This window comes from Quercus suber, unplaced genomic scaffold (assembly GCF_002906115.3).
Source record: "Quercus suber isolate HL8 unplaced genomic scaffold, Cork oak 2.0 scaffold_427, whole genome shotgun sequence".
Classification (NCBI taxonomy): domain Eukaryota; kingdom Viridiplantae; phylum Streptophyta; class Magnoliopsida; order Fagales; family Fagaceae; genus Quercus; species Quercus suber.
In genome coordinates, this window is record NW_027069878.1 from 332169 (window position 1) to 359348 (window position 27180).

The following is a 27180-nucleotide window of genomic DNA, read 5'->3' on the forward strand; positions in this document are numbered from 1 at the left end:
ATATTTTCACAATATTTGTACAACAAATCTTAGGTGGTAAGTTGTTATGAGTGGGCTAAAATGTAATTTAAGTTGTAGATTCAAATTAAAACAAATAACAACTTATCACATGTGATTTGTTGCGAAAGTGTTGCAAAAATATTATGGACATAACATTTTTGAAAATAAAAAAAGGTATGTTTTGTTAGCATACAAATCTGAAGTAAAATGCCATTGACCACCAAAACTAATGAAACACTAAAATGAAAATATAAAAGAGAAAATGTGTTTTAGTGTAGTGACATGAGCCAACGTGATTTTTTTTTTTTTTTTTTTTTTTTTTTTTTTTTTTTTTTTTTTTTTAAGTAGTGAGTGATGGCTATTAAACCAACGGAAAAAATGAAGTCAATATTTGGAACTAATCTTAAAAAATATATATGTAATATGCAAAGAGAAGAAGAAAATTCATAGCGGAATTAAACTTTGTTTTCACTTTTGGACACTTGAATTGTGAATAATACATGTGGTAGGACAAGACTTGAAGCAAACCAATAAACTGTAACCTGTAAAGAAATCATTATCTTGAACTTAGAGATTCAGAAATGAAGGAGACAAAGATGTAAAGAAGAAGAGGAAAAAAGAAGGAAAAGGAGACCAAACTAAATAGGGAGTCTAGATGCCGAATATTAACAAATGAGAGAGAGAGAGAGAGAGAGAGAGAGAGAGAGAGAGAGAGAGAGAGAGAGAAGAGAGAGAGAGAGAGTAAAAAATGAGTCTCCTTCCAAGATCAACTCCAAGCCGGCAACATAAGTTTTTTTTTTTCTTTTTTTTTTTAAATGAGGAAGAGGAAAAACTAAAGTATTTTTTTAGATGGTTGTTCAAATAACTTTGTATTTATCCCCCCCCCCCTTTTTTTTCTTTTTTTCTTTTTAAATTCTATATTCATCCTAGATTTTTGAATGGTCAACTAATTTAACTTTCTGTGTGGTTCATATATAATCTTGTGAAAAGTTTGCAAAATTTACTGGAGCTTCGTCAACCATAGTCCATAGCTACAAATTTCTTCTACTCTTTTTTCTTTCTAAAAAGATGGCTTCATTTAACTTCAGCCAAATTCACCAAAATAGGCCAGAATGGCCACAATTACTAACATATAAAACATTATAAGAGCAAAAACAAAAACAAAACAAAATTTCTTATTTTAATTTTCCAAATAGTTTTGGCTTAAAACTAAATGAAGTTTTGAGCAACATAGTAGATCTAGCAGATCTATATTAATGATCAATATCAGAAGCATTGCTGATAAGCTTACAAAGAAGATGATCAGACTCAGCAATTATGACTAGCCTTCATTGANATTGTAATAGTTTTTTGTTTTCTTTACGAATATAAATGCAATACCTATAATATTAAAACTTAAGTTTTAAATTAATCTTTTAAAATAAACGCTATTAGCCTTTTAAGTTTTTGTGCTAATAATTACATTGTATGTGCCAAATGTTAAGGAGCTCATATATGGAATGAAATAAATGCATTTATTAGCATTGTATTTATCCTTATTTGTGAGTATTAAATAGTTATTCTTATTAATTCCTTTTGAATGGTTCAACAATCTTCTCTTACTCAAGGCCACGTTTTGTCTTTCCTTGGCTAGCTATTCATTCACCTTCTTAAAGAGAAGTACCTATTTCATACAACATTGGAAATTTCAAGTAGAAAAATAGCAAGAATATCTTTGGAAGTCTATATTCAATGTCTAAAAAGGCTAGTGCTCGTTGATCTTTAAAATAGAATTACAAAACCTTATATGAAAAATGTATTAGTCAAACGACAAATGGCAATGCACACTTCAATGCAATGTGCACTCCTCTCCTATGACTAAAATAAAATAAACAAACAGATACTAAAAAACAAAGCAGGATTGCAAGAGCATATTTGCTACACTTTTTTAATACATTACACTTTTTGTGCACCCCTCTATAAATGAGACGTGTTTTTGTTTGGATAAAATTGCCCACCTATACTTTAAATACATACAATATCATAAACCATATGTTTTTTCTTTGTATAATACTTTAATTATTAAAATAAATAAATAAATTTTCGTTGGGGCAAGTTAAAAATTAAATTTGCAAAATTTGGGACCTTATCTCCTACAACTGGTGAATATACGCAATACCTACAATATAACAACTGTTCCAATGGCAAAGAGTGAAATAATTAAAAAAATACACACACAAGCTCCAACTGACAGCTAACTTCTCAAATCCTAAAAACATTCATGACCCGTTTATCATCAACAACCAAACAACTCCAACTCTCAATAATCATGACCAACCACAACCTACCAAATTTGGAAAAAAAAAAAAAAAAAACCATTTTCCCATATACTTTTTTCATTTGAAACAAAGAAAAGAAAAGTTGTGATCTCTCTCCATAATTTGCTCTCCGATTTGTTATACTAATGGTGGTTTTGAAACCCGGATTGTTCAAAGAACTATAAAAGGGAGATGTTCAATGTTTTTAAGAGTGAACCGAGGTTGAACTGAATTCGAATAGTGATAATATCATAATTATTTTAATAATTATTTTATAAATAAATAAATATATTAAATTAGTAAAAATATAAAAATTGACAAATAATTCAAGTAAATATGAATGTCTATATTTCAAACAATGAATATATATATATATATATATGAAATTAATATACTTAAAATTTTTGTTGGAGTTTAATATTCAGCTATTTGTATTCAAGTCTTTATCTAAATTATCTTAAATCATGTCTAGCAGATTTGATTACCCAATTTTTTATTATTATGCCCAACCCCATTTATCATTTATGTAATTAAAAAAAAAAAAAAAAAATACAAACACTGGTAGAGGAGCAGACATTGGTTTGTCCGCCTATTAAAAAATTGATTAAGTACAAACACAAGCCCAAGGCAATTTAAGAAAAAAAATAATAAGTGGTTGATGGCTTGCAAACATTTGGTACACTATAGAGTGGTTTACAGATAAGCTTGCCTAAGCTTTTAGTGGGTAGTCCGTCTGCAACAGCCAAACCTTCACTATGACAGTCAAGCAAAGAAGACTTGCAAAATTGGCGAAAACGCAGCGAGAGCGAGAGAGACAGAGACGAAGATGAAGAATAAGAAGAAATAGCAATGCGATCTCATGGTCATGGTGGTTGAAGCTTCAACAATGGCTGTAAGTACCCAAAAAACCCAAAAATCTCTGATATGAACATGTGAGAACCGTCCACGGTTTTCAAACCTGGGAAGTTTTTTATTTGGTTTGGAGGTTGAAGATCTTTGATTCTAAAAGCTTTTTTTTTTTTTTTTTTCTTTCCTATTTTGTTTTTGTTTTGGTCGGTTTGTTTGCTGAGAACCTCGTGACAAATATCCATGGCTTCAAATCTGAAAATTTCATGGGGGCTTCTTGGTGGGAAGGATTCGATTCTGCATTGGCATAGGTTAGGCTGATAGGCTCTTTATCTATGGAGGAAGAGAAATTACAGATATATATATATATATATATATATAGAAGAACATAAAGCAGTGGGTGTTTTCCAATGGGCAACAATTGAACGTTATGATAAACCTCTTGATCGGGAATAGGAAGAATCACCACTAATCAAGAGACACAAATTTGAAGAAGGGCTGAATTAATGCTCAATTAATTGAAAGAATAGCAAAATGTTAATTACAAAAGGAAGAGATAATGCGTGCCTATTAAGGATTCTATTTTTTTTTTTTTTAACAGTGGCAATTGAACAGGTTCGAAGAGCGAAGAAGTGATTCAGTTAAATGAGGAGAGGAAGAGACCGAGGGAAGAGAGAGAGTTTGGCGTTAGAAAGGTGAAATTCTGAAGTTTTGAAAGTGTGAAAGACAAGAAGAGCAAAAGGAGAAAGACCGGGGAGACACAGAGGGGTTAGCATTAAAGACTATTTGGCTTGGGTTTTTGGCTTTATGATGGACAACATTAACAACATTAATGTAAGATTGGGCTTTATGGTTCAGATAAGGTTGGAAATCAATTTTTTTTTTAATAGTATTCTAAAATTATGGGAAAAATTTAGAAAAAGTATTTTAAAATTATGGAAAAAATTTAGAAAAAAGTAGGGTAATGACTTGGCTGCTGACATGGTTCAATGGGAGCGTAACAACATTAAATGCTACGTTTCAGCTTTTAGTAATATATAGATATAGATGTTCAATTTCCGTTTCCATGTTATACATTTTGTGTTGATTATCTCATTATCATGTGAATTATTTTTTCCTTTTCAAATGTATTTTTCAGTGCATCGAGCTATATAATTTGTTATTTTCAAGTTTAGAGATGTGATAAGTCTAGAAATTTAACCAATTATGTTTAATGTAGCTTAAAAGTTTACGAGGGAAAATATTTGATTGAACATTGAGGATCTCTCTAAACCAGTTATGTTTTTGATATCTCTATAGATATTTATCATTTATTTAATTGACCAAGAGCGATGCATCATAACCATCTCCCTAAATTTATATTTCTCAGTCCTGAGAAAGCTTCATAAGGATGCAGATACCACAACAATAGGTTCAGTGCAAGAAACAGATTGTTTGTAAAAGAGAAACTGAAAAGGAATTCCCAGTACTATGGGTGACAATGTGTCTTGTTCTATATAATTTATACTATTTTCCATCTTTTCCACTCCCATAAAATGCAAAAGAAAGCCAAAACCTACCAAAGAATTGAGTGCAAATGCACGTGATAAAGTTCAAGTTGTGGGAAGCATCATAGGTCATGGAAGTTGGAGGAGGTTTCATGATGGTGTCAATGCTGAATACTTGCTGAAGAAACTGAATACACAATATATATAGAGGCTTCAATCATATTAAGAGTCAACTATCTAATATCTATAGTGTCAATTCAGGAAAAACAAGTAAATAAATTCTGCTGGATGAAAACAAATTACATGATTTCTAAAATCAAATAGAATACATGAAAGACAGCATTTAATGACTCCAGAACATGAAATGGGCAATCTTGGCAGTATTCCCGGTTTCACTCTTTGCTGATGATGTGCTTGCTATGTCAACATAAACTTACAAGCATTCTATCTAGTTGATGTAGATTAGTATTGCTCTCTGAAAAGCACAAGCATGGCCACTACACTAAAAAAGACAGCAAAGCTCTAGGATTTGATTTTAGCACTCAGATGAAAGAACCAGTTTGTTCCAATAGCAGGACTTAAGAGTTCACTTCCAGCAATCATTGTTCGTTACTTAATATTCACCACAAACAAATTAAGAGAGACGAAATTTCCAATGAGCTGTAGCTCAAATGTCATCTTAGTCCCGCACAAGAAGACAATTGAGGGTGAGTAGTAAGTTTAAAAATCCACTAGGTACTGGTGTAACTCAACAATAAAAAAAAAAAAAAAGAGATTGCCACAAAATTGCTTTAACAGTAACGGTCTCTTTGAAGGCCAAATTCTGTTAAGTGGTCTCTTATCTTGTGGACATAGACAAAAGCATTGTGTTTTGACATGGGTATTGGACACAGCAACTCCCAATCAAATACTGTGTGACATACCATAATTCATAATTTTTCTATTTTTTCTTTGGATGAATAAGTGATTATATTCAAGAGAAAAAAAAAAATGCTTACAATCATAAATTAACCCAGATTAATATTGTAGAGTTGAAAGTTACAACACACAGGCCACTGGTAGAATATAGGACTTGTTAAACGTGGAAATCTATACAGAGCTCACATTATTAAAAAATCATCCTTTAACATTAACAATCTATGATGTAACGCATAAATCTAGTTTATTTAAAAACAATTAAGAACAACCATTAAATTAATTGCCCAACTGCCAATGTGACATCAGGTGGTGATTTTTTATTTTTCATTTCTTATGCTAATTAGGAATCTGACACACATTTACATCAAATTTTCAACTTTTAGTTTTTACAGGAGTAAACTTTTTGTAACGCATTCTACCGCATAATAATAGTAACATTAATTTTTGGTATTTCCAGTCAAATTTAAGAGCGTTTGTGTATACTTGGTGATGATGCCGAAAAATCACCAATAGGTCACATGGTCCTCACGTGCTTGAAACAGTACTTACACAACACCAAAGAGAATACCTAACAGAGAGCACCAGTGCGGTACCGGCCAAAAACCCTCCAAAGGTCAAGTCAAAGAACTATTTCACAACTCTAGAGTGCCAGAGTTGGAGTAAATTATGCGTTACTTATTTTCTGAGGGTCTTTGGGTTTTTATAGTAGTGTAGAATCGACTCCCTTTCTTGGGTAGGAAGGATTTTCCTTATAGGGAAGATTATCATTAATTGAGCGTATATTACAGAATCCTCCTCACGTTAGAATTCTAGTCATATTGAGACTCTCTGAGTTAGGGTTAACCGTAAAACGCAAGTTGTTTCCATTTAGGGTTCCTTGGGGATCACTTAATCCGGGTGGATGCCACGTGGCTCTCTAGATCTGTCCACCTTGTGTCCGTGCATTCTGTATCCGTCCACCATCAACCCATTGCTCCAAATTCATCATGCTTACTAAAATGGATCCGTCATCCATACTTTTACCCTCTTCACTTGGAAAACTGCTCTTACCCAATGGGAGGTTAATACAAAGGATTAAGATCTCCGAAAGTTCCTAAGGCACTCCACCAAATAAAGTTTTTTTAATCTTGAGTCTTGACCTTCCATTTTGTAATAAATAGTTGAGATTTTACCGTGTCCTGTCAACTATTAAACATATCAAATGGGCACATTAGATTATTAATCCAATTTAATTTTTTAAGAATTAGAAAACACAGATCTAATCCTGCCTCTCCGGCTCGGGGTTTTCATCATAAACGGAGCCTAGAACTCTTTGCAACAATGGCATGGGCAATCTGGAATCAGAGGAACCAGATTTGGCTTCATGCTCCATGTTGCTCCACTCACCATCTTGTGCAATGGGCATGCGAGCGTCATGATGAATATGCTGCTGTTATAGCTCCTTCAAAACCAAGGCCTCTGTTACCCAAGATTACTTGTAAACCACCTCCTTCGAATTGCTTCAAGAGCTGTGTTTGCAGAGATAAACAAATCTAGGATTGGGGTCATTATTTGCAACTGTTTTGGTCAAGTCATAGGCTCACTAACACAACAGCTGCACCAAGCCTACATTGCAGTGGAGATAGAATGTATGGCAGCTGTACGAGCACTCGAGTTTGGCGTGGAAATTGGAGTTGGTTGGGTCATTGTGGAAGGAGAATCATAGATAGTTGTGAAAGCTCTGGCATTATGGCCTGTTGGTTAAGGATGCTGGTCTTTTCTCTGGGTTTTTTCAAAATTGCTTTACTCTCGTACAAAGGATAACACAATAAAGTTGCACACAATTTGGCTAGATTAGCTACTAGTTTTGTAAATTGTGTTATGTAGATGGAGGATGTTCCACCGCACATTTACCATGTAGTTCAGGTCAATATGGCCGATTCAATAATATGCAATGTCTTTTACCTATAAAAAAAAAAAAAAGGTAAAGATTTTGTGAATGTAGGACTTCTTCATGGTTAAGAAAAATGTCATGTTTACAACATTTTCACAACAAATCTTAAGTAGCAGGTTGTTACTTGTTATTATTGATGGGCAAAAAACTAATTTCAGTAATAAATTAAAAAAAAAATTTAAAAGGTGAATTCAAATTAGAACTAATAACAATTTACCATCTATGGTTATATACTAAAGTAAAAAATAATAATGGATCATGGTTAAACACTATTGGAAAATGCTATTAGTCAAGAATGAACGTAGAAAGTGAAAATAATTTTGGCAAAAGTTACTGCATGCATTAATGGTCATCCATTTCCTCTAAAAACAATCATGCAGTCCAAAGACTCCAAACTCTATACTATAATGATGCTAAATTAATCTAAATTAGTCGCATACCCACGCATTGCACTTGATATTATTTTAGGATGGTCTCATTAAATATATTATTAATACTATAATTTTAGTTATTAACCATTAGTTTTCATTAGTTTTTAAGTTAATAAAAACCTTAAATATACCTTTTTTTACCTTACACACACACACCACACACATATATATATAGTGAATCTTTACACATACCTTTAAGAAAATTCTATATATTCCACTTTTTTGGATGTGTAAAATTATAGACTACTACTCCATAATGATGGTGGCTAATTAATTTTATATATATTTTTTAGTGATCTCATTGTAACGCTTCTTATTATCATATATTTACTAACTGATGATTTGCATAACAAAGATGATAAATGAGAGGTAGCATTGTTTATTAGATTTTTGAAAGTAATAGTGTATGAAAATTATATATATATATATATATATATATATATATATATATATATATTGTGGGGAAGAACAAATCCAAGCCCGCATGCAGTTTGTCCGCTTTGGGCCAAGGACTGCATGGCTTTGTTCTTTGCAAGCGACGTGAGCAGTTTTTGAGACTTGCTCCCATATCGAAGAAAGATGCACCCCACTCATGCCTTATAAGCCTTAACTGGAGGCAAGAGTGTACCACTACAACAATGTGTTGTAGTGGTAGAGGCGTGCCCTTCGGGGTAACAAAGTTATGCGGTCGGAGCAAGTCTTAAAAACTGCCATCCAAAGCGGACAATACCTTTGATGGCACTGCCCTCAAAAGTGCTTTTTTGTGGAGGAGAAACGAATCCAAGCCCGCAAGAACTTTGTCCGCTTTAGGGCCAAAGGACCTGCACGGCTTTGTTCTTTGACAGTGACATAAGCAGTTTTTGAGACTTGCTCCCACATTGAAGAAAGATGCGCCCAACTCATGCTTATAAGTCTTAGTTGAAGGCAAGACTTATAAGGCATGAATGGGGCGCATCTTTCTTCGATGTGGGAGCAAGTCTCAAAAACTGCTCACGTCGCTTGCAAAGAACAAAGTCGTGCAGGTCCTTCAGTCCCAAAGCAGACAAACTGCTTGGGGGCTTGGATTCATTCCTCCTCCCCCCCCCCCCCACACACACACACACACACACATATATATATATATTATAAATAAGGTTAAATGAAATGTCAAAAAATGGATTTTTAAATTTTCTAACTTTATTTCTAATGTATTTTCTACTACTATTAGAGAANTTGCATTCCCTCCTCCCCCCCCAACACACACACACACCAACACATATATATATATATTATAAATAAGGTTAAATGAAATGTCAAAAAATGGATTTTTAAATTTTCTAACTTTATTTCTTATGTATTTCTACTACTATTAGAGAACATCTCTTTTTTAGTTATGATGAATATGGTTTCCATAGTTAGAGTTTAATTAGTTTTAAATTTAAATTTAGTACTATGATTGAATTTAATTGTTGATTGTTGATTTAATTTTTTAAGTGAATTTAATGGTTTATGTTACTACACTATAAAGTTTTTAATGTTCTTCACATTGTAATCTCTATTTTATTTTTTACTTCTCCTTACAACCTCTTTGTTTTCCAATCAACGATTACTAATTGACGTTTGTTTTTTTTTTTTTCTTTATCTACTTTTTATTACTTTGTATTGATTTTTTTCTATACCATCTCTCTCTCTCTCTCTCTCTCTCTCTCTCTCTCTCTCTCTCCCATTGGCAACCTATCATTTTCCAAAATTTGATGATGATTCATGACATTAAATATGCATTATTAGTTTTTTTTTTTTTTTAATTTAGTGTTTCTAACTTGATTTGTTTTGTATTTCATTCTTCCTTTGATGCATTGGGTGTGAGAAAGAGTGTTTCCCTAGCATTACTTCACTTAATATGGACAATTTTATTTATTTAATTTAGGCAAAATATTATATTTTAATTTTTTAAAATAAAAATAGGAGTGGAAATATAAATAATTTAATGAAATATATGGGGATGTGGCTGAATTTAAATGTTAAATAAAATGGTATGTGAAAAAAATAAAAATAAAATACATAACAATAAACACTAACTTATCCAAATAATTCTATGTAATATAATAATATCATTCTTATATACTATTTTAATTATTTATAATGCAATATGATAATATTTAACAATCAAAGTCATAAAAAAATAATTAAAAAAAAAAAACTTAAAACACAAAACTAAATCCCATCAACCAAAATAGAGTTCTAAAGAATACAAAACTTTATCAAGATAAAATAGAGATGCAAGAAAAATAAAAATAAAAATCCACCAAAAAATTGAGGGAGAAAGAGTAGGAAATAACCACTTTTTTGTGAGAGAAAATTATGTAAAGAATGGAAGAGTGAATGACAAATTTATACTAAGAGGATGATAAAGATAAAAGGAAAGAGGAAGAGTGATATCAAGGTAGAATATTTGGGGAGATGAAAAGGTAAATAGAAGGAGAAAGATTGGAGAAAGTATAAATGTTAGAAAAAATGAGTACAATTTGAGAAAATATAAATAATTTAATGATAAGGGGGATGTGGTTGAATTTCAATATTGATTAAAATAGAAGAGAAGAAAAAAATAAGAAAAATTAAAGATATAACAATAAACACTAAATCATCCAAATTATGCTATGTAATGGAATACTATTTTATTTTTATCTAACTTCTGCCTATTTTTGTAAGAAATGCATGTCTTTTAGTATCAGAAAAAGAGTATACTTGAGGGCAAGTTCTAAAGAGGAAGATTGTATCAAGATACCCCTCCCTTGGTGAGATCAGTCCTAGATAACAACCCTTAGATATATTCAAAAACCCAAAAACATATAGAATCAGCCAATTAAACTATTATTTTATTAAATGTGTGGCATAATGTATTTAATTCACCATTCTAAATGATCTACAAGCTAGAAGAATTTTCATATTCGTTCCTATATAATCTTTTGGCAAAAATGATAAGGTAAGAATAGTGCAAAGGCTAGAATTTGCTTACCTCCGCATTGCTTTGCAGTGAACTACTCCATCTTTGGGATATTTAATCAAACTGCTTTTCTTACCTGTCATGTCTCAACCATCCTTATTTGTTTATGGCTTAAAATTTTCATGTACTCTATCCCCCATACTCGTGTGGGGGGCCAGCATGCTAGTTCTTTGCAGTGATTCGAGAAAAGAAGATTAGCAATGTTGCCCAATATTCAAACAGAGTCTGCACAACAAAAGGTTAAGAACCAAAGGGCTTGGATGCTGCTTTGAGCATTAATAAGCCACCATAAAATAATACATAAAGAATTAAGAACATGTGGGTATTCTGAAATCTGTTAGATAATTTACCATTGGATTTGTGCATGTCCAAACACACTAGACTAAATAAACCTACTAGACTCTATCTGATTTTATGCTTTTGACTTAAATGAATTCTCCAGAAACATTTGGAAAAAGAAAAAAATATTCAGCCTTGTTGTCTCAACCCATAAACTACTTAATTCATTATTAGTTGTTTACCAATTACCCAATGATATTGCGGAAATCAAATTCTAGTATACATAAGAACATGTTTGAAGCTTATATATAAAGAAAATAATTGACCAAACAGAATCCATTTAATAAGATAACTCCTGTAATGTTAGTTTGCATGGAAGATACTCTCCTTAAGTGGTAAAAGTTTTTCTCTATTTCTGCGATCGTCAGCGAAGCAACCAAGTACATCACCTCATAACATAAAGTCAAATGTAGGCACAAAGATATAAACGCTATATTTTCTTCTCCATATATGTGAAGATGTCTTATATGCACCAGCAGGCCTTTGACCATACAGAAAGGAAACAAAACATAAAGAGATTTACCGATTTTTTTTTAAGAGAGAGAACATGATTACCAATGAGTCCACTACTTGTTACACAATTTCAGGGCCAAAATTAGCTAGGTTTGTAGCTTCCCTGATTTGTTCTATGCGAGAAGTCAAATGATTGAGAAGTGAAATACGCAATTGGATTCCACTCTTATGTTCTTTCCGTCCTCCACGTGTTTTTGCTGCCTCATGTTCACACAGGGATTCCACAGCCAAAATTCAAGAAGCCAGGGCCACGGTTTTAGTAGAGAGAGAAAGTGCCAAATTACCAACCATTGGAAAAACCAAAAGTTCTTAATCTTGGGTATTGTTTTGAGCACAACAACCTATTAGAAAAAAGAAGTAAGAAAAATAACAATATCCTCTAATCTTAATTGGTATTCAAGCAAAAAGAAAAACCTTAATTGGCAATTTTCAATTGAGTAATAGATAAAAATTCAATCCAACCTACCTTTGAATTTGTGCATTAATGAACAAATTATACTCATTCAGTCATTCTCTCATTCTTCTTTGACTTCAAAGTCAGTCTTCACATCAACGATTCAACATGTGAGGAAGTAAATAAAGAATTATGTGTGTACCAAAAGAAAGAATTTTTTTTTGGCAGGACAACAATAAGAAGCATATCACAATCAACTGCTGGAAATCTTTTACCTTCGAAATATTTGGATATGAGGAACAGGCTCCAGCAGTAGAAGGTGGGGCTTCTAGGTTCGTTTAAATATTTTTTTTAATATAATTTTTTAAAAAAAAAAAAACTTGCAATTAAGAAGAACCAAAAGTCAGGTGGTTTGAGCATTAGCAGCCTGACTTATAAAACAAAAGGTGGATGGAAAGGTAAGAAAATTGATAGATACCTAAATATCTGATTGGTTTATATATATAAAACTAAGAGACAAGAAACGCAATTTGGATGGAGAATTTTTTATTATTATATCATTGACCTTGGAATTGTGCATGTCTAGATACGCTAGACTCAAAATCAATTTTTCTTTTGACTTAGATGAATTCTCAAAACAAAATTTGAGAAAAAGAGGAAATTATTCAGCCGAATTATATATTTTTACATTGCATAAACTACATTAGCCATTAGTTATTAGTATTACTAGTTACTAAGATGACATTGCACAGTACGAACATAAAATATAATATTAAATATTGATTAATTTCCATAGAATTTTATCATTTTGCTCAAAAATATTGCAACTTATCTCTATTAGCAAACGGAGGATAGAGGCTCTTACCATCTTAACTACAAAACATAATGCAGCAGTCATCAACAAGGAAGAAAAAGAAATAACTCAATAAGAGATGCATGAGATAATCTATGGCAATGCTGATGAAAATAAGAGCAGTTAAACAAAAGCATTCTAATAAGTGAACAACTCCAGCAAACATATAAGCAAAGGATGAAGCTCCTGCTTAAGACAAATTAATGGAAAGTTCATGAGAGTAAGGTCAAGGGGTGAGACAGGCAAGAAGGGAAAATGAGTGAACTATTAAACACAATTAAAGTGCAAAGGGAGTAGTACAGTAGAGAGAGGAAAGTAATTGGAGGAAGTTGTATTATGGTGTTTTCCCTCTTTTCATTAGATATTATTGTTGAATATAAATACAAATTTGACATTTCGGCATTGTACTAGTGAATTTTTCCTGCCTTCTTCAAGGAAGTATGAAACAGAACCACTTGAATCTAAAATAATAAATAAATAAATAAAATTGCAAATATTCGATGCAGAATAGAAGTACAATGGAAGAGAATGAAAATCAGTTGTGAAATGTGTACATTTTTAGACTCCTTAAACACAAACAGATTAACCTAGTTATTTAGCCAAGTGATTAACTTAGGTAAATAATTCAAATCTAGGTTAACACAAGTAAATCATTTTATGTAAATAATGCGGAAAATAAAGAACACAACGATATGATAATCTAGGAAAACCAAACCGGTAAAAAACCTAAAGAGAATTTAACTTAGCTATCCTTAAGGTAAAACAGATCTACTATGAAAAAATTGAAGTTTTACAATGGCAACTTAGACCACTAACATCCTATTGCTATCTTGAGTAGAAAACTTGCTACCTCGAGTAGAAAACTTACTACCATGACCACGTGACAGCTCCGAGTCCACGGACTACTTCTTTCCTTGATCCACAGCAACCACAAGTACTCCCACTTGTGTTTTTCTTTAAGCTCTTTGTGCAGCCATGATCTCGACATCAATCTTGATCTTGATAACCCTAAGTATATATGAAGGCAAATACCTCTAGATCTCACAAGAGATACATACACACAGCATAAACAACAACATTAAAACGTGACTATGATTTTTCCTTTTATACTTAAGGCAATGCATAAAACCCTACACGTCATATGGGCTTGGGCTGAGCTGGAAAATTCTACAAAAAAACAATATGCACGAGCTTCAATCAATCGAGTCTAATTTTCAATCGATCGAGCCTTGTAAAAAGTGAACAGTAATTTTCTGCAATTACTTGATTCCAACTTTACAATGAACATACTTTGAGCAGCCTAAATCTAGACTCTAAGTTTTGATCATAGTTTGCCAACATTACATATTGAAGTTCTAAAACATTTAGATCATAAAACCTTAGAACCTAACAAAATGCAATATGTATCACAAACTTGTAGGATTGTAACGTGCATATGATTTTATTAGGATCAATACTTGAGCCGTATAGTTTAAAGTCACAATTCATTCTACAGAGGAAATTAACGTTGTTAGAAATTCTTTCAAAATAAACCAAACAACCTTAAAGAGATGAATAAAGAAAAAGTACAAAACAAGGATGATGATAATATTTGATAGCTTGTGAAAGATGCAGCTTAATTAGTACATACCAATAGAAGCTTATGCATATTTCTTCAAGAAAAAAGACGTTAATCTACCTCCAATAATATACCTTCTATTTTCTTCCTCCGGAAATATAGAATTTGAGCCATCTTAGGCCAATTAAAACTTGTTCCACCCTTGCATCTTTCTAATAACTTGAGCAACTGGTAATTCACAATCTCAATAAAGTGGTGAGAGAATGAGGTAGCTATTTTCCTTTCAAGTAGGCAGTAGGTGACAAATTTATGCATCCAAAAATGCAATGCAACGGACATTGGGACTAAATCTTCAATGAGGTTCCCTAATGCGTCATCTTTTAAACAAGACACTACAAATATAAAGGTCAATCAGGTGCAATATGGAGATGATGTGCTCTATTTAGAAACCATATTCTATATATATGCGTAAATGAAACTATAATAGAAAAAATCAAGGTAAGTGGCAAGACTGTGGTTGTCAGCTTTGTTCAATTAATTTATGTTTCTTGGTATAAGATTCTGACTTTCAACCAATGATTATTTTTAAAATATTTGCAAAGTCTGTCATACGTTTTCGACACAAAATGTGCAACACATTTGCGGCTTCTAACAACAGTAGACCAGGCAATTGCTCCACAAAGTCCAATTTACTAGCCTGGTTTGATACGAATTCTTCCAAAAATATCCCTTAATTTGTTTTTGTAAGGTTGAAAAAATTATCAACCATCGTGTTGGCTTTATTCCGTGCCAATTTGCTTGTAAATTAAGCACTTAGTAACCCTGTATTTAGGTGGGATTATTGTAAGGGTAGTGTGTGAGAAGTTGTGAAGAAAAGCTCAAGTATGTGCAAAGAAGCAGATCTTTGCAGCTAGGACTCGTGGGTGGCTCGCGGCTGCAAGTCGCCAACTTCAAGCACGTGAGATGCACGCAGGGAAGTTGAAGGGTCGCGCCAGCTGTCGCACTACAGGACAAAAGTCCCAGGCTGGCCAGGCCGTTACATCGCGACTTGATTTCGCGACTTGGACAAGCCGCGAGACCAAGCCGCCAATTTACCCTGTTTGGCAAAAATGTATCTCTTCATATTCTCATACCACCTCACTATATATAGACCCTTATACCCACTAAATGTGTAGAGCTTCTAGAGAGAATTTTTGTAAGAGAAAACTTTAGAGAAAAACAAGATTACCTCATCCCCAATCTTCATCTAAAAAACTTTACAAATTCCTCTACTCTCTTCCTCTCCATTGTCATACCCTTGAGAGGTCTTTTACCAAATCCTTATCTCACCACATCCACATCTGTGAGAAGGTTTATTTGGTGCTGAGGGAAGCAATTTGGAAGGAACCAATATACATTGGTTGATGCTACGGTCAAGTAGCAGAATCCAGGAAGCTAAAGAAGAAATAGGTTTGACGTAACCTCGTTGGAGCAAGAAGTTTGAAGGGCTTAGGTACTTGGGTAGATTAGGCTTGGAGGGTCTTCTGCTGTTCATGTATCCCAACTACATTCTTTAGTGGATTATTTACTGCTTGGAGGGTGGCGGAGAGGTTTTACGCTGAGGACTTCGGTTTCCTCTTCGATAACACATCGTGTGTTGTCCGTGTGTTTGCATCATTCTTCCCTTTATCTTTGCCTTATATTTACTGCTGTGGATGTGTTTATATTTGGCTTAGATTGTCTATCAATTCTGTTATTGGCTTATTATCATGTTTCGCACATTAATTGTTTGATATATAGCTTGAATTGGTATTTTTATATTTTGAGGTCTAAACGTTCAAGGGTGTTTCATACCCATATTGAAATTTCATTTGGTATTAGAGCGAGTGTATTCTTTGTGGTTTGATTACCTGAGTACGATCCTAGACCCCTTGGCTATGGATACTGCTGTAAAAAGAGTCATTCTGAATTGTGGGTTAAGTGTTTGTGATAATGACTCTATGAGTATGCTTGAAGGATATTCTATAAATGAACTTTTAGAGCCAATTAAATCCAGAAAATATGCTAGAATGTTCATTCACTTGCTGAAATACTTTGAAAATAAGAGCCACATTCTACACAATAGTCTATGTGAGTCTAATTCTTTGATTGAGAAATACAAAAGAAGAAATAGATCATTGTATGAAAAGGTTGATAATCTGAAAAAGATAATTCAATCTGGAAAAAGCATGGAAAGTAACAATGAATTTTTGTTTAATGGTCAAGAATGCCTGTCTCATTCTTGTATGTTTGTGCACACCTCATTGAAGGTATTTAACTCGTGCTTATGGTATCTTGATAGTAGATGTTCTCGTCATATGACAGGAGATAAATCACTGTTTAAGACTCTCAAAGAGAAAGCATGTGATTATGTGACTTTTGGTGATGGGAGTCATGCTCAAGTTCTCGAAAAAGGAACAGTTGAAATATCGGGATTACCTTTACTGAAAGAAGTGCTATACATCAAAGGATTGAAAGCAAATCTCTTAAGCATTACTCAAATATGTGATGAAGAGTTTCTTGTCCAATTCTCAAAGAAGGGGTGCATAATCATTGATGAGAAAGGGATTCAAGTCTTTGAGGGAAATAGGACTACTGATAACTGCTACGGAGTAGTTTCTACGGCACCCATCTCATGTAGAAGTGCTCGTGTTGATATGCTGAAAATTTGGCATCATAGGTTTGGACATGCAAACTTCAAACAAGTATGTAAACTCTCCAAACTTGAGGCAGTTGAAGGACTTCCAAAGTTTGGAAAGGTGGAAAAGACTATATGTGGAGCATGTCAAATGGGGAAACAAACAAAAGCAAACCATCACAAGGTGAATGTGATTGCTACCTCACGGTGTTTGGAACTTCTTCACGTTGATCTAATGGGGCCTACAAGAACTGAAAGCCTAGGAGGAAAGAGATACATTATGGTGGTAGTTGATGATTTCTCAAGGTACTCTTGGGTGGAATTCCTTAGAAAGAAATCCAAAGCATGTGATAAAATACAAAGATTACGCAAGCGACTGCAGAATGAAAAAGGAGTTCCTATAGTCAAAATCAAAAGTGATCATGGGAAGAAATTCGAGAATGCTAAATTTGAGTCGTTTTGTGAAGAGCACGATATCAAGAAGGAATTTTCTGCTCCAAAGACTCCACAACAAAATGTGATGGTTGAAAGAAAGAACAGGGTAATCCAAGAGATGGCTAGAGTCATGCTACTCAACAAAAACATACCTCAAAGGTTCTGGGCTGAAACTGTGAACACATCTTGTCACATTTGTAACAGAATTAATTTCCGAGCAGGGACAAAGAAGACGTCATACAAAATATGGAGAGAAAAGAAACCCAAGGTGAAGTATTTCAGAGTATTTGGGAGCATATGCTACATTCTAAATGACAGGGAAAATCCGGGAAAATTTGATGCTAAAAGTGATGAGGGAATATTCCTAGGGTACTCCACAAATAGCCGAGCTTATAGAGTGTACAACAAGCGCACTAAGATGATAATGGAGTTAATCAATGTGATCATAGACGACACCATATCTGAAAAGGATATTGAGGATGATGGAAAGGGACTCAACCTCAAGAAAAATAAGGATGTTGATGACATGCCTCTAAGTGATGATGCTGAGAAAGTAACACCTGAAAAGGAGTCCACACCTTCTATATCAAGAAGAGAGACTAGATCAACACAAGAAGTCTCAAGTCCTCTCACTCCTGCAGAAGTTCAAATCCCAATTTCTCGTGACGAGGAACTCTCAACTACCAAGAAACCTTCATCAAGAGTGACTCTCAATCACCCATCAAGTAATATTATTGGGGATGTGAACGAGGGACTTCGTTTGAGAAAAGGGCCAAAGTATACTGCTAACCATGTAACATATAACTGCTATCTTGCACAATTTAAACCTAAAAAAGTAGAAGAAGCACTGAAAGATGAGAATTGGGTAGAGTCTATGCACCAGGAACTACACCAATTTGTTAGAAATGATGTGTGGAATTGGTTCCAAGGCCTGAAGATACATATGTGATTGGCACCAAGTGGATTTTTAAGAACAAAACAGATGAAAATGGTAAAGTCATCCGAAATAAGTCTAGATTGGTGGCTCAAGGGTATACTCAAGTGGAAGGCATAGATTTTGATGAATCATTTGCTCCGGTAGCAAGATTAGAGTCCATTCGGATTCTCTTATCCATAGCATGCATCATGGATTTCAAGTTGTATCAAATGGATGTAAAAAGTGCCTTCTTAAACGGCCTTCTTAATGAAGAAGTTTTCGTTGAACAACCAAAGGGGTTTGAAGATCCTCACTTTCCGGGTCATGTACTAAGATTGAAGAAAGCTTTGTATGGGTTGAAGCAGGTGCCAAGAGCATGGTATGATCGTTTCACTACTTACCTATTGGATCGTGGGTTCAAGAGAGGTCAAGTAGATCGCACATTATTTGTTAAAAGAGATGAAAAATCCCTTCTTGTCGCTCAAGTGTACGTGGATGATATTATTTTTGGATCCACAATTGATCAACTTGCTCACGAGTTCTTGGAAGAAATGAAGAGGGAATTTGAAATGAGTATGGTGGGAGAGTTGAACTACTTCCTTGGGCTTCAAGTGAAACAACGGAGAGATGGTATATTTATTTTTCAAGAGAAGTATGCCAAAAATCTTGTCAAAAGATTTGGTCTGGACTCCGAGAAACACACTTCTACTCCCATGAGTTCCTCGGCAAAGTTAAGCATAGATGCAGCCGGTGTTGACGTTGATCCAACCCTTGATCGGAGTATGATTAGCAGTCTTCTCTATCTCATAGCAAGTAGGCCAGATATTGCATTCAGTGTCGGAGTATGTGCAAGGTTTCAAGTTACTCCTAAAGAATCCCATTTAACAGCAGTTAAGCGAATCATTCGTTATGTAAATGGCACATCTGACTATGGAATTTGGTATACAAAAGATTCAAATGAATGTTTGGCGGGATATTCAGATGCTGACTGGGCCGGGTGCATTGATGATAGAAAAAGTACTTCTGGTAAGTGCTTCTATCTTGGAAATAACTTGGTTTCATGGATGAGCAAAAAGCAAAATTCAGTATCTCTGTCAACGGCAGAAGCTAAATACATTACAGCAGGAACTTGTTGTGCACAATTGTTATGGATGAGAAAGCTATTGCATGACTATGGAATTTCTTAACACACTATGTGTGTGTTCTGTGATAACACTAGTGCCATAAACTTGTCAAAGAATCCAGTTCAGCACTCCAAATCAAAGCATATCGAGATTCGCTATCACTTCATTCGAGACTTGGTAGAGGACAAGATAGTATGTCTAGAATTCATCAACACTGACAATCAAAAGGCAGACATATTCACCAAACCTGTTGATGGCCCTAGGTTTGAATCCTTGCACAAGACAATTGGTGTCGGTATCATTCCTTAAACTCAATCTTCCATGACATTTTTTTTGGTTTGTTGAGTAGGTCTTTTGTTTGTCTGATTTTTTTTTTTTTTTTTTTTTTTTTTTTTTTTTTTTTTTTTTTTTTTTTTTTTTTTTAAAAACCCAAAAACATTTAAANGTTTCAGCTTAAAACTATTAGGCAATTGGCGTTACTTGCAGCTGAAAATGAAAGGAATAGGAAGTATATGATAGAAGCAGGTTTGCCAAAAGAGATGATGTTGTTTATTGTAACATGTTTCAAACAAGGCCAAATTGATGGTCTTGAAGAAGCTATTGGTGTGCTTAACTTTATTCTAATCCCTTCAGCTGAAACAAAGCAAATTCTTGTCGAAAATGATCATATTATTGAATCATTGACATGGGTTTTATGTTGTGAAATGGAAAATCATCTCACTGTGAAATCTCATACGATGTTAGTGTTGAAGAAACTCATTGAAGCTACAAGCTCGAGTGTACTAGAAAGACTGAAACCTGAATTCTTTAGTAGGATTGTAAGAATCTTAAGAAGTGGGATTACTCAACAAGGAATTAACGCCACTTTGCACGTGTTGTTAGAGGCTAGTCCATGGGGTAGAAATCGAATCATGATGGTTGAAACAAACACAGTTTATGAGCTCATTGAGCTTGAATTGGGTTTTCCTGAAAAGCGGACCACAGAGCTGATTTTAGGTATACTATTTCATTTATGTTCGTGTCCTGATGGGAGAGCTCAGTTTTTAAGTCATAGAGGAAGCATTGCAGTGGTCTCTATGAGGATCTTGAGGGTTTCACCGGCAGTAGATGATCAAGCAGTTTCGATACTTTCAATGATATGTAAGTTTTCCGGGACATATATGGTGCTTCAAGAAATGTTGAAGGTAGGGGCTGTGTCAAAGCTTTGCTCGTTGCTCCAAGTTGACTGTGCTACATCTTTGAAAGACCATGTAAGGAAAATCCTCAGGTCACATTTTCAGAAGTGGAGTGACTCTCCTTGCATTGGTGGATCTCAAGGTATCAATCCTAGTTAAAATGCAATGCTTTTACCTATATAAAAAAAGGAAAACAAGTTGTAATTAATTTGACACCACTTTGCAGGTGATTGATTTTATATCATATTACATAAAGAGTGCAAGGAGGTAGAGAAAGAGAGAGATTTGTTTGAGCTATTTGTGGTTACAGTATTCAACTATCTTATCTTTAAGCGAATTTTCTCGTTCAAATATTATTTTTAAGCAAAATTACTCATTTGAATCCTATCTTTTTGTGAATATCCATTTAGTCATTTTAATATTCTCCTTTCAGTTATACACATTTTATAAATATGTTACTTTTTAACAGTCCAACATTTAGTACCATAAAATATATTTGATCTTATAGCAATCTTATAAAATTTTCCTTTTGCCTTATAGGTTATTCTATGAGCACACAATGTTTCTAATGCACTTCTTCACTGCATACTCATATCTTATCATTCAAATCATCTTCAATCTCTTAATCTTTATGGACTATTGATCTAATATATTGAAAGCCCTGTTCTTATCTCTTAACCATTGGAATTTCTACTTTTGCTAAACCTACATTCCACGTACTCTTTTAAGTCCTACTTAATCGAAAGTTTTTAGAATTGTATATTGTATCACCAATTTTCTAACTTGTCATTAACTTCACCTCTAATTTCATCCACTAAAACTATATCATATACAAAAGGCATACATTAAAAGACTTCCTCTTGAATTGATTTAGTGAGCTTATTCATCACCAGTGCAAGATATGGACTTAGTGTCCATTTAGGACAAGCTGAAAATTTCAGTTTATTTACAATTTTTGTTTATTTTTGCTACTATTCATGATTCTTACTATACTTTTTGGTACTATTTATGGGTCCCACTGTACTCTTCGGCTAATTTTTATTTTTATCTACAGTACTTTCAGCAAAAAGTTTTCAATTTTAGCTAAATAAGTTATTCCCAAACGGACACTAAATGTTAATTTTTAATGCAAACCTATAATGATAGGAAATTTTCTTGTGATTAGGGCTGTACATGGAAACCGCCAACTCAACCCACCCTACCAAACTGACCAGACTCGATCATCGGCTACCCAATTCGACTACTCCAATAGTCGAAGGTGGTCCCTTCCTTCCTAGACCGACGTTGGCACGTGGGTAGAGTGGTGGGTCTCCCCTTCCAAAACCCAATCCACTCGACTTGACTGTGATGGACAACCATTTCTAGTGAATTTTGCTAGATCCTAGGAGATCTCAGCCATTTTCAGCGAGATCTTAGTTAGATTTGGCGAGATCTCCATTGAATTTGGTGAGATCTCACCAAATTTTCGTTAATTTCAACCATCGTTTTATCGTATCTTCACTATTTTCCATATCTTCAAATTAAGCCAACTAAATCAACCGCCACCCGTTGAAACCTGATTTGCCTGATTCGATCACCCATTCCAGTTGGAGATGGGTTAAAATTTGATCCACCCGATCAGGTAGGGTTGGGTACGGGTGTGGGTTGAGCCCAAACTCGATCCAACCCAACCCATGGACAACCTTACATATGAGACCTTCATTTATTCTCACACTAGTTATTGTCTCACCATGCACATATTTAATCAAATAAATATACTTGTTCATGGCTTTAAGACGGTTATATGTGTAGTCGCATAGCAGGCTTAGCAGTTTCATAAATCAATTAAATTATAAGGACTTAACTAAAGGCTAGTTGCTAAGGGTTTGGTAGTTCAATTGACCACTCTTAGTGATTCTAATGGAGACATCTAGAATTCATATCCCTCCTCCCCAAATGTAATTATAAAAAATAAAATAAAAACAGAAAACAAAGGCTAGTCGGGCTAAATTATACCAAACCAAAGAAGATTACTGCCTATAATGGACGGAGGTATATATAAGTCGAGCAGTCATGCCCCTAGAATTTTTTTTAAAAAATGGATCTATTATATAATATATGTTTAAAAGGTTTTGGTACAAAAAAATTTATATTTGGCCACCTCAAATTGAAAACTATCCATTTCAAATTGAAAACTGACCCAAAGATCATTTAATATATTAATCACTTACAGTTAAAAGTTTGAGACCTTGGATTTTGAGAGTTGTCATGCTACATTGACATCTAAATGATTGTTTGAGTGCTTTTTTTTTTTTTTTTTTTTTGTGTGTGTGTTTTTTGTCTTAATTTTTTTTATTTAATAATGCAACTTAGTTTCTTAAGTAAGAAGAATATTGGACATATAATGATGATAAATATGATTTTCAACTATCGTGGTTAATACTATTTCCTTTATAGAATAGCTGTATTTCTATTTACTTTTTTCAATGTTTATTGCAATTATGAAACAAACATTTTCGGTCATGAATATTGTCAAATCTAGTTTTGGCAACAAAATAATTAAAAAATTATTTTCTTACGGATTATTTGATTTTGTATATTGAAAGAGATATTGTTGTAACATTTAGTTTTAAAATCAATCACAAATGATTGTTGCAATTTAAAAGAACGTTAAATTACATTTTCATACATCACAAATGATTGAGTAGAAATGTATTAAGGAATAATTATTTCAAATTGAATTCAACATTTTCCAAGAAACTTACAAATCTCAAATTGTATGACTATATAGACAATCATACGGGTACCGTTTCAACAAATTATGGTTTAGATTTCAAGAAATTCCTAATGGAACTATTGGCATAGTCTTTGTGACCTATCTCCGAGGACATATAGAGCATTAACTAATGACATCGAAGCCAAAGACAAGAGGAATATCTCCAAATGGGCTTCAACCAAATGCTTTTCTTCTGTAGTAATGGTCAAGTAATCTGTCATCCTTGATTTGATTTGATGTGATTGGTTTTGGAAGGGTGGTTTCACCTCATCAAAGGAGGAAATAATTGAAACCACTGTTAAAGATAACGACTTCTGTTTTATTATCTGTTCTAGCCAATGGTCAAAACCTATTGGAGACCCGTGTAACCTAGGATTAGTCTAGAATTTTTTAGTAAACATGCCCTACATTACTTTTATTGTGAACGGGAGAGTGTAATATTACATATGTAGCTGTTAGGAGCTTTCCTTTGTGGACATAGGCCTTTAAATCAAATCATATAATTTTATGTCTCTTTTCAACCAAAAATTATAGTAGTACTATGGTAATAAATATATAAATTCAATCAATTGTCAGATGTAATATTATTCAACCAATTGTGCTAGCATACTTATTGAAACAAAATTGTTGCAAGCTAGATTCTGCAAGTATAAAGAACACTTGCAAAACTCATCCAAAGCTACAGTAACTATAGGAATTTACATTAGTATTGCCCATTTGCGTTTTAGTTTTTTATTCTTTCTTTACATATCTAAGGATAAAAAAAAAAAGTGGATGGTAGTTGTGATGTGTGAAGAAAAAAAAATAATTAAAAAAATTAAGAAAATTTAATATTTTAATGAAATAAAGTTTAGAATAGATAATTTGATGTGAGTGCTTTGAAAAGTGGTTAGATAAAATAGGAAAAATATGTTCTTATGTTAAAATAAACATGATTTTTTACACGAAATAATGTGAATGCTCTTATGGTATTTAGCCGTTAAGAGCTTTGTAGCTCAATTAGTTCGCATCTCTAGTGTTTTCCACAAACGTTAATGGACCATTTGGTAACGTTGTTCTAGTAACGTTGTTTATATTTTTTAGAAATACCTGTGAGTGAAATAATGTGTAGAAATATGTGTAATATTATTTAAAAACTGAAAAGTGTTGCTTAAATTATCATACCAAACTTCCCCTAAGAGTTCAAAGTCCTCCTACCCATTATAAATATTGAATTATCAAAAACAATTCCCAACAAACATGAGAGTTAAATTTCTCGAGTATATACAAGTGGGTGATTCAAACCCATAGAAACCTGACAGCATTCAGAAACAAACAAAGCAGGTGGACTAGAATTACTGCAAATATTCAAAGGAAAGGAATTCATGACGACATTTTGGGCCATGAATTGAAAAAACACCGGATTTAGAAATCAACCAATAAGCACGGCATTTGGAGTATTATAAAAGGTACACAAATATAGAAAGAATAGCAGTGTATCAAATCGCAAAGTTCTATCTGCCAGTCTGTATATGAGTCTGAGATAGAGATCCATATCATATCCTAGCTATAGCTTTATTACAAAAGAAATGTAAATGCATTGACTACATTGACTCTTCACGTAAACAACTTCACAGTTCACACTTCGGACTGAAGCTAGCGAGGGAAGTAGAAAGCAAGCCAAATAATATAATGTACAAAGTTATCAACTGACTGAGCAAACCTTGCGATGGGTGAATTGACTCGTACCCTTATACCTTGACTAAGTATGAAAAAAACATAAGGAATTTTTATATTATAAATTTTACTACATGATCTTTACAAATTGATATGATAATGAACGTGATTAATAAATTTAACAATATAATAAATGAATATAATTATTATTTAGGCACATATAAAGATTATGCAGTAAAATTTATAACATCCTTAGCATAACTCTAAAAAAAATAAAAAATAAAAATAAAACCCCTCTATCATACCTCTAAGCATTACATATTTCACTAGTCCAAGGTGGCAATGTTATTTATCAGTATTTTGCACTTATTTCTTGTTTGATTCAATGGAAAATATTATTTTTGAAAACTAGTAGTTATTTAGTGTTAGGTTAGTAGTCCTAAAAATAAATTAGAAAGTTTTTTCAATTGTTTGGCTTACACGAAAAATTATAAATATTTATTGTAATTTCAAATAATTATATAACAAACAACTTCTATTATATTGACGGAAACATACTCCAAATAAGAAAATGTTTGTTTGGAAAAAAATTATAGAAAAGAATGAAAATGAAATAAAAATTTATCTGATCTCTTTTTTGGATGTTTGAAGAAAAAAATGAATTGAATGAAAATTGAAAATTATCATTATTGTTTGTCTGGGAGTTGAATGGAAAAGAATAAAAATGAATCCTTTATGACAACACTTCTATTATGTATATATGGAGGTAGAGAAATAACAAGCACTCTGGTTCACTGGTGTGACTGAGTAGCATTTGGTCAAAAACATCTTGAATGATGTTAGATGAAGAGTAGGTGCTTATTAAATTCAACATAGCTCTATGAGGAAATCATGATTGACTTAGTTATTGGCCTGTTGTGGTTAACATGATTGTAAATCTTGTCATTAGTGTTAGTGATTAGTTGGGTGCTCTGGTTCTTGCTTGGAATTTAGGCTAGAAAGTGTTCTGGTTACCATGCATTAATCTTGTATACTGAGCTTGTTTGCAACTTTTCTGTTGGTTGGGGTGTATTTGGACTTGGTTATATTCTCTCTTTTTTTCAATAAATTCACTTTTTCATTTAAATTATCATGTATTTTTTATGTATAAAAACAGGGACAAAGGAATTTAAGAAAGATTAAAAATTGGGCTTAAGAGGAAAAAGAATGTAAACTCCCAAAAGAGGTGAAAAGAATATTTTCATTTTTTTTCCCATTCCATTTCCCACTATTCTCCTCTAATTGTGATATATTATAACATTCCCAACAATGTTTTTTTCTCTTAAAAGTGAAAACATTTTCCACTAGTTTTATTTTCCGTTAATCTCCAAAAAAAAAAAAAAAAAATCCATTGACTGAAATTTTAACTTTTTAAGTCATGCTTATTAAACATCATAAAATTTCAAAAAATATATATAACCTTTGAAAAAGCTCTAACCAAAACAATAACGTGCAAAGTAATTACAGAATGAAGATTGTTTCTTTCACATAATGTGTTACACACTGTACTACTATTTTATGTTTATTTTGTGTGCAAGAGTTACTTCTCTTACAAAATGTCAAATTCATATCCTATCAAGCCATCGCTCTTGACGTGGTTTCCACCAAATTCATTGGCTCGTAATTTCATCAAAATTACGTTTGGTTAGTGAGAACATGCGAGAGGAAAAGAACCAAAGAAACGAAACCTACCAATGTTTCTATACCCCAAAAAAAAAAAAAAAAAAAAAAAAACTACCAAGGGAGGTGTAGTAGTGGCATATATGACTAAGATATTCCAACTTCCAAGTCTATATTATTATTCTATTCTTGAAACTCTTAATGGAGCAAGTGTATACCTTATCACTAATATTTGTTTAGCTATTTTGGGTA

The 27180-nt window shown here is 33.2% G+C and overlaps 1 protein-coding gene across 1 annotated transcript; it reads left to right on the forward strand.

The window, feature by feature from the left end:
- The first annotated feature begins 16468 nt into the window (after window positions 1-16468).
- LOC112012820 (retrovirus-related Pol polyprotein from transposon TNT 1-94) lies at window positions 16469-21189 on the forward strand. Its single transcript, XM_065761742.1, has 4 exons — window positions 16469-17319; window positions 17539-18420; window positions 18573-19644; window positions 20136-21189. The coding sequence occupies exons 1-4, from the start codon at window positions 16469-16471 to the stop codon at window positions 21015-21017; spliced, it is 3687 nt and encodes a 1228-aa protein (XP_065617814.1). The 3' UTR covers window positions 21018-21189.
- Window positions 21190-27180: the final 5991 nt, after the last annotated feature.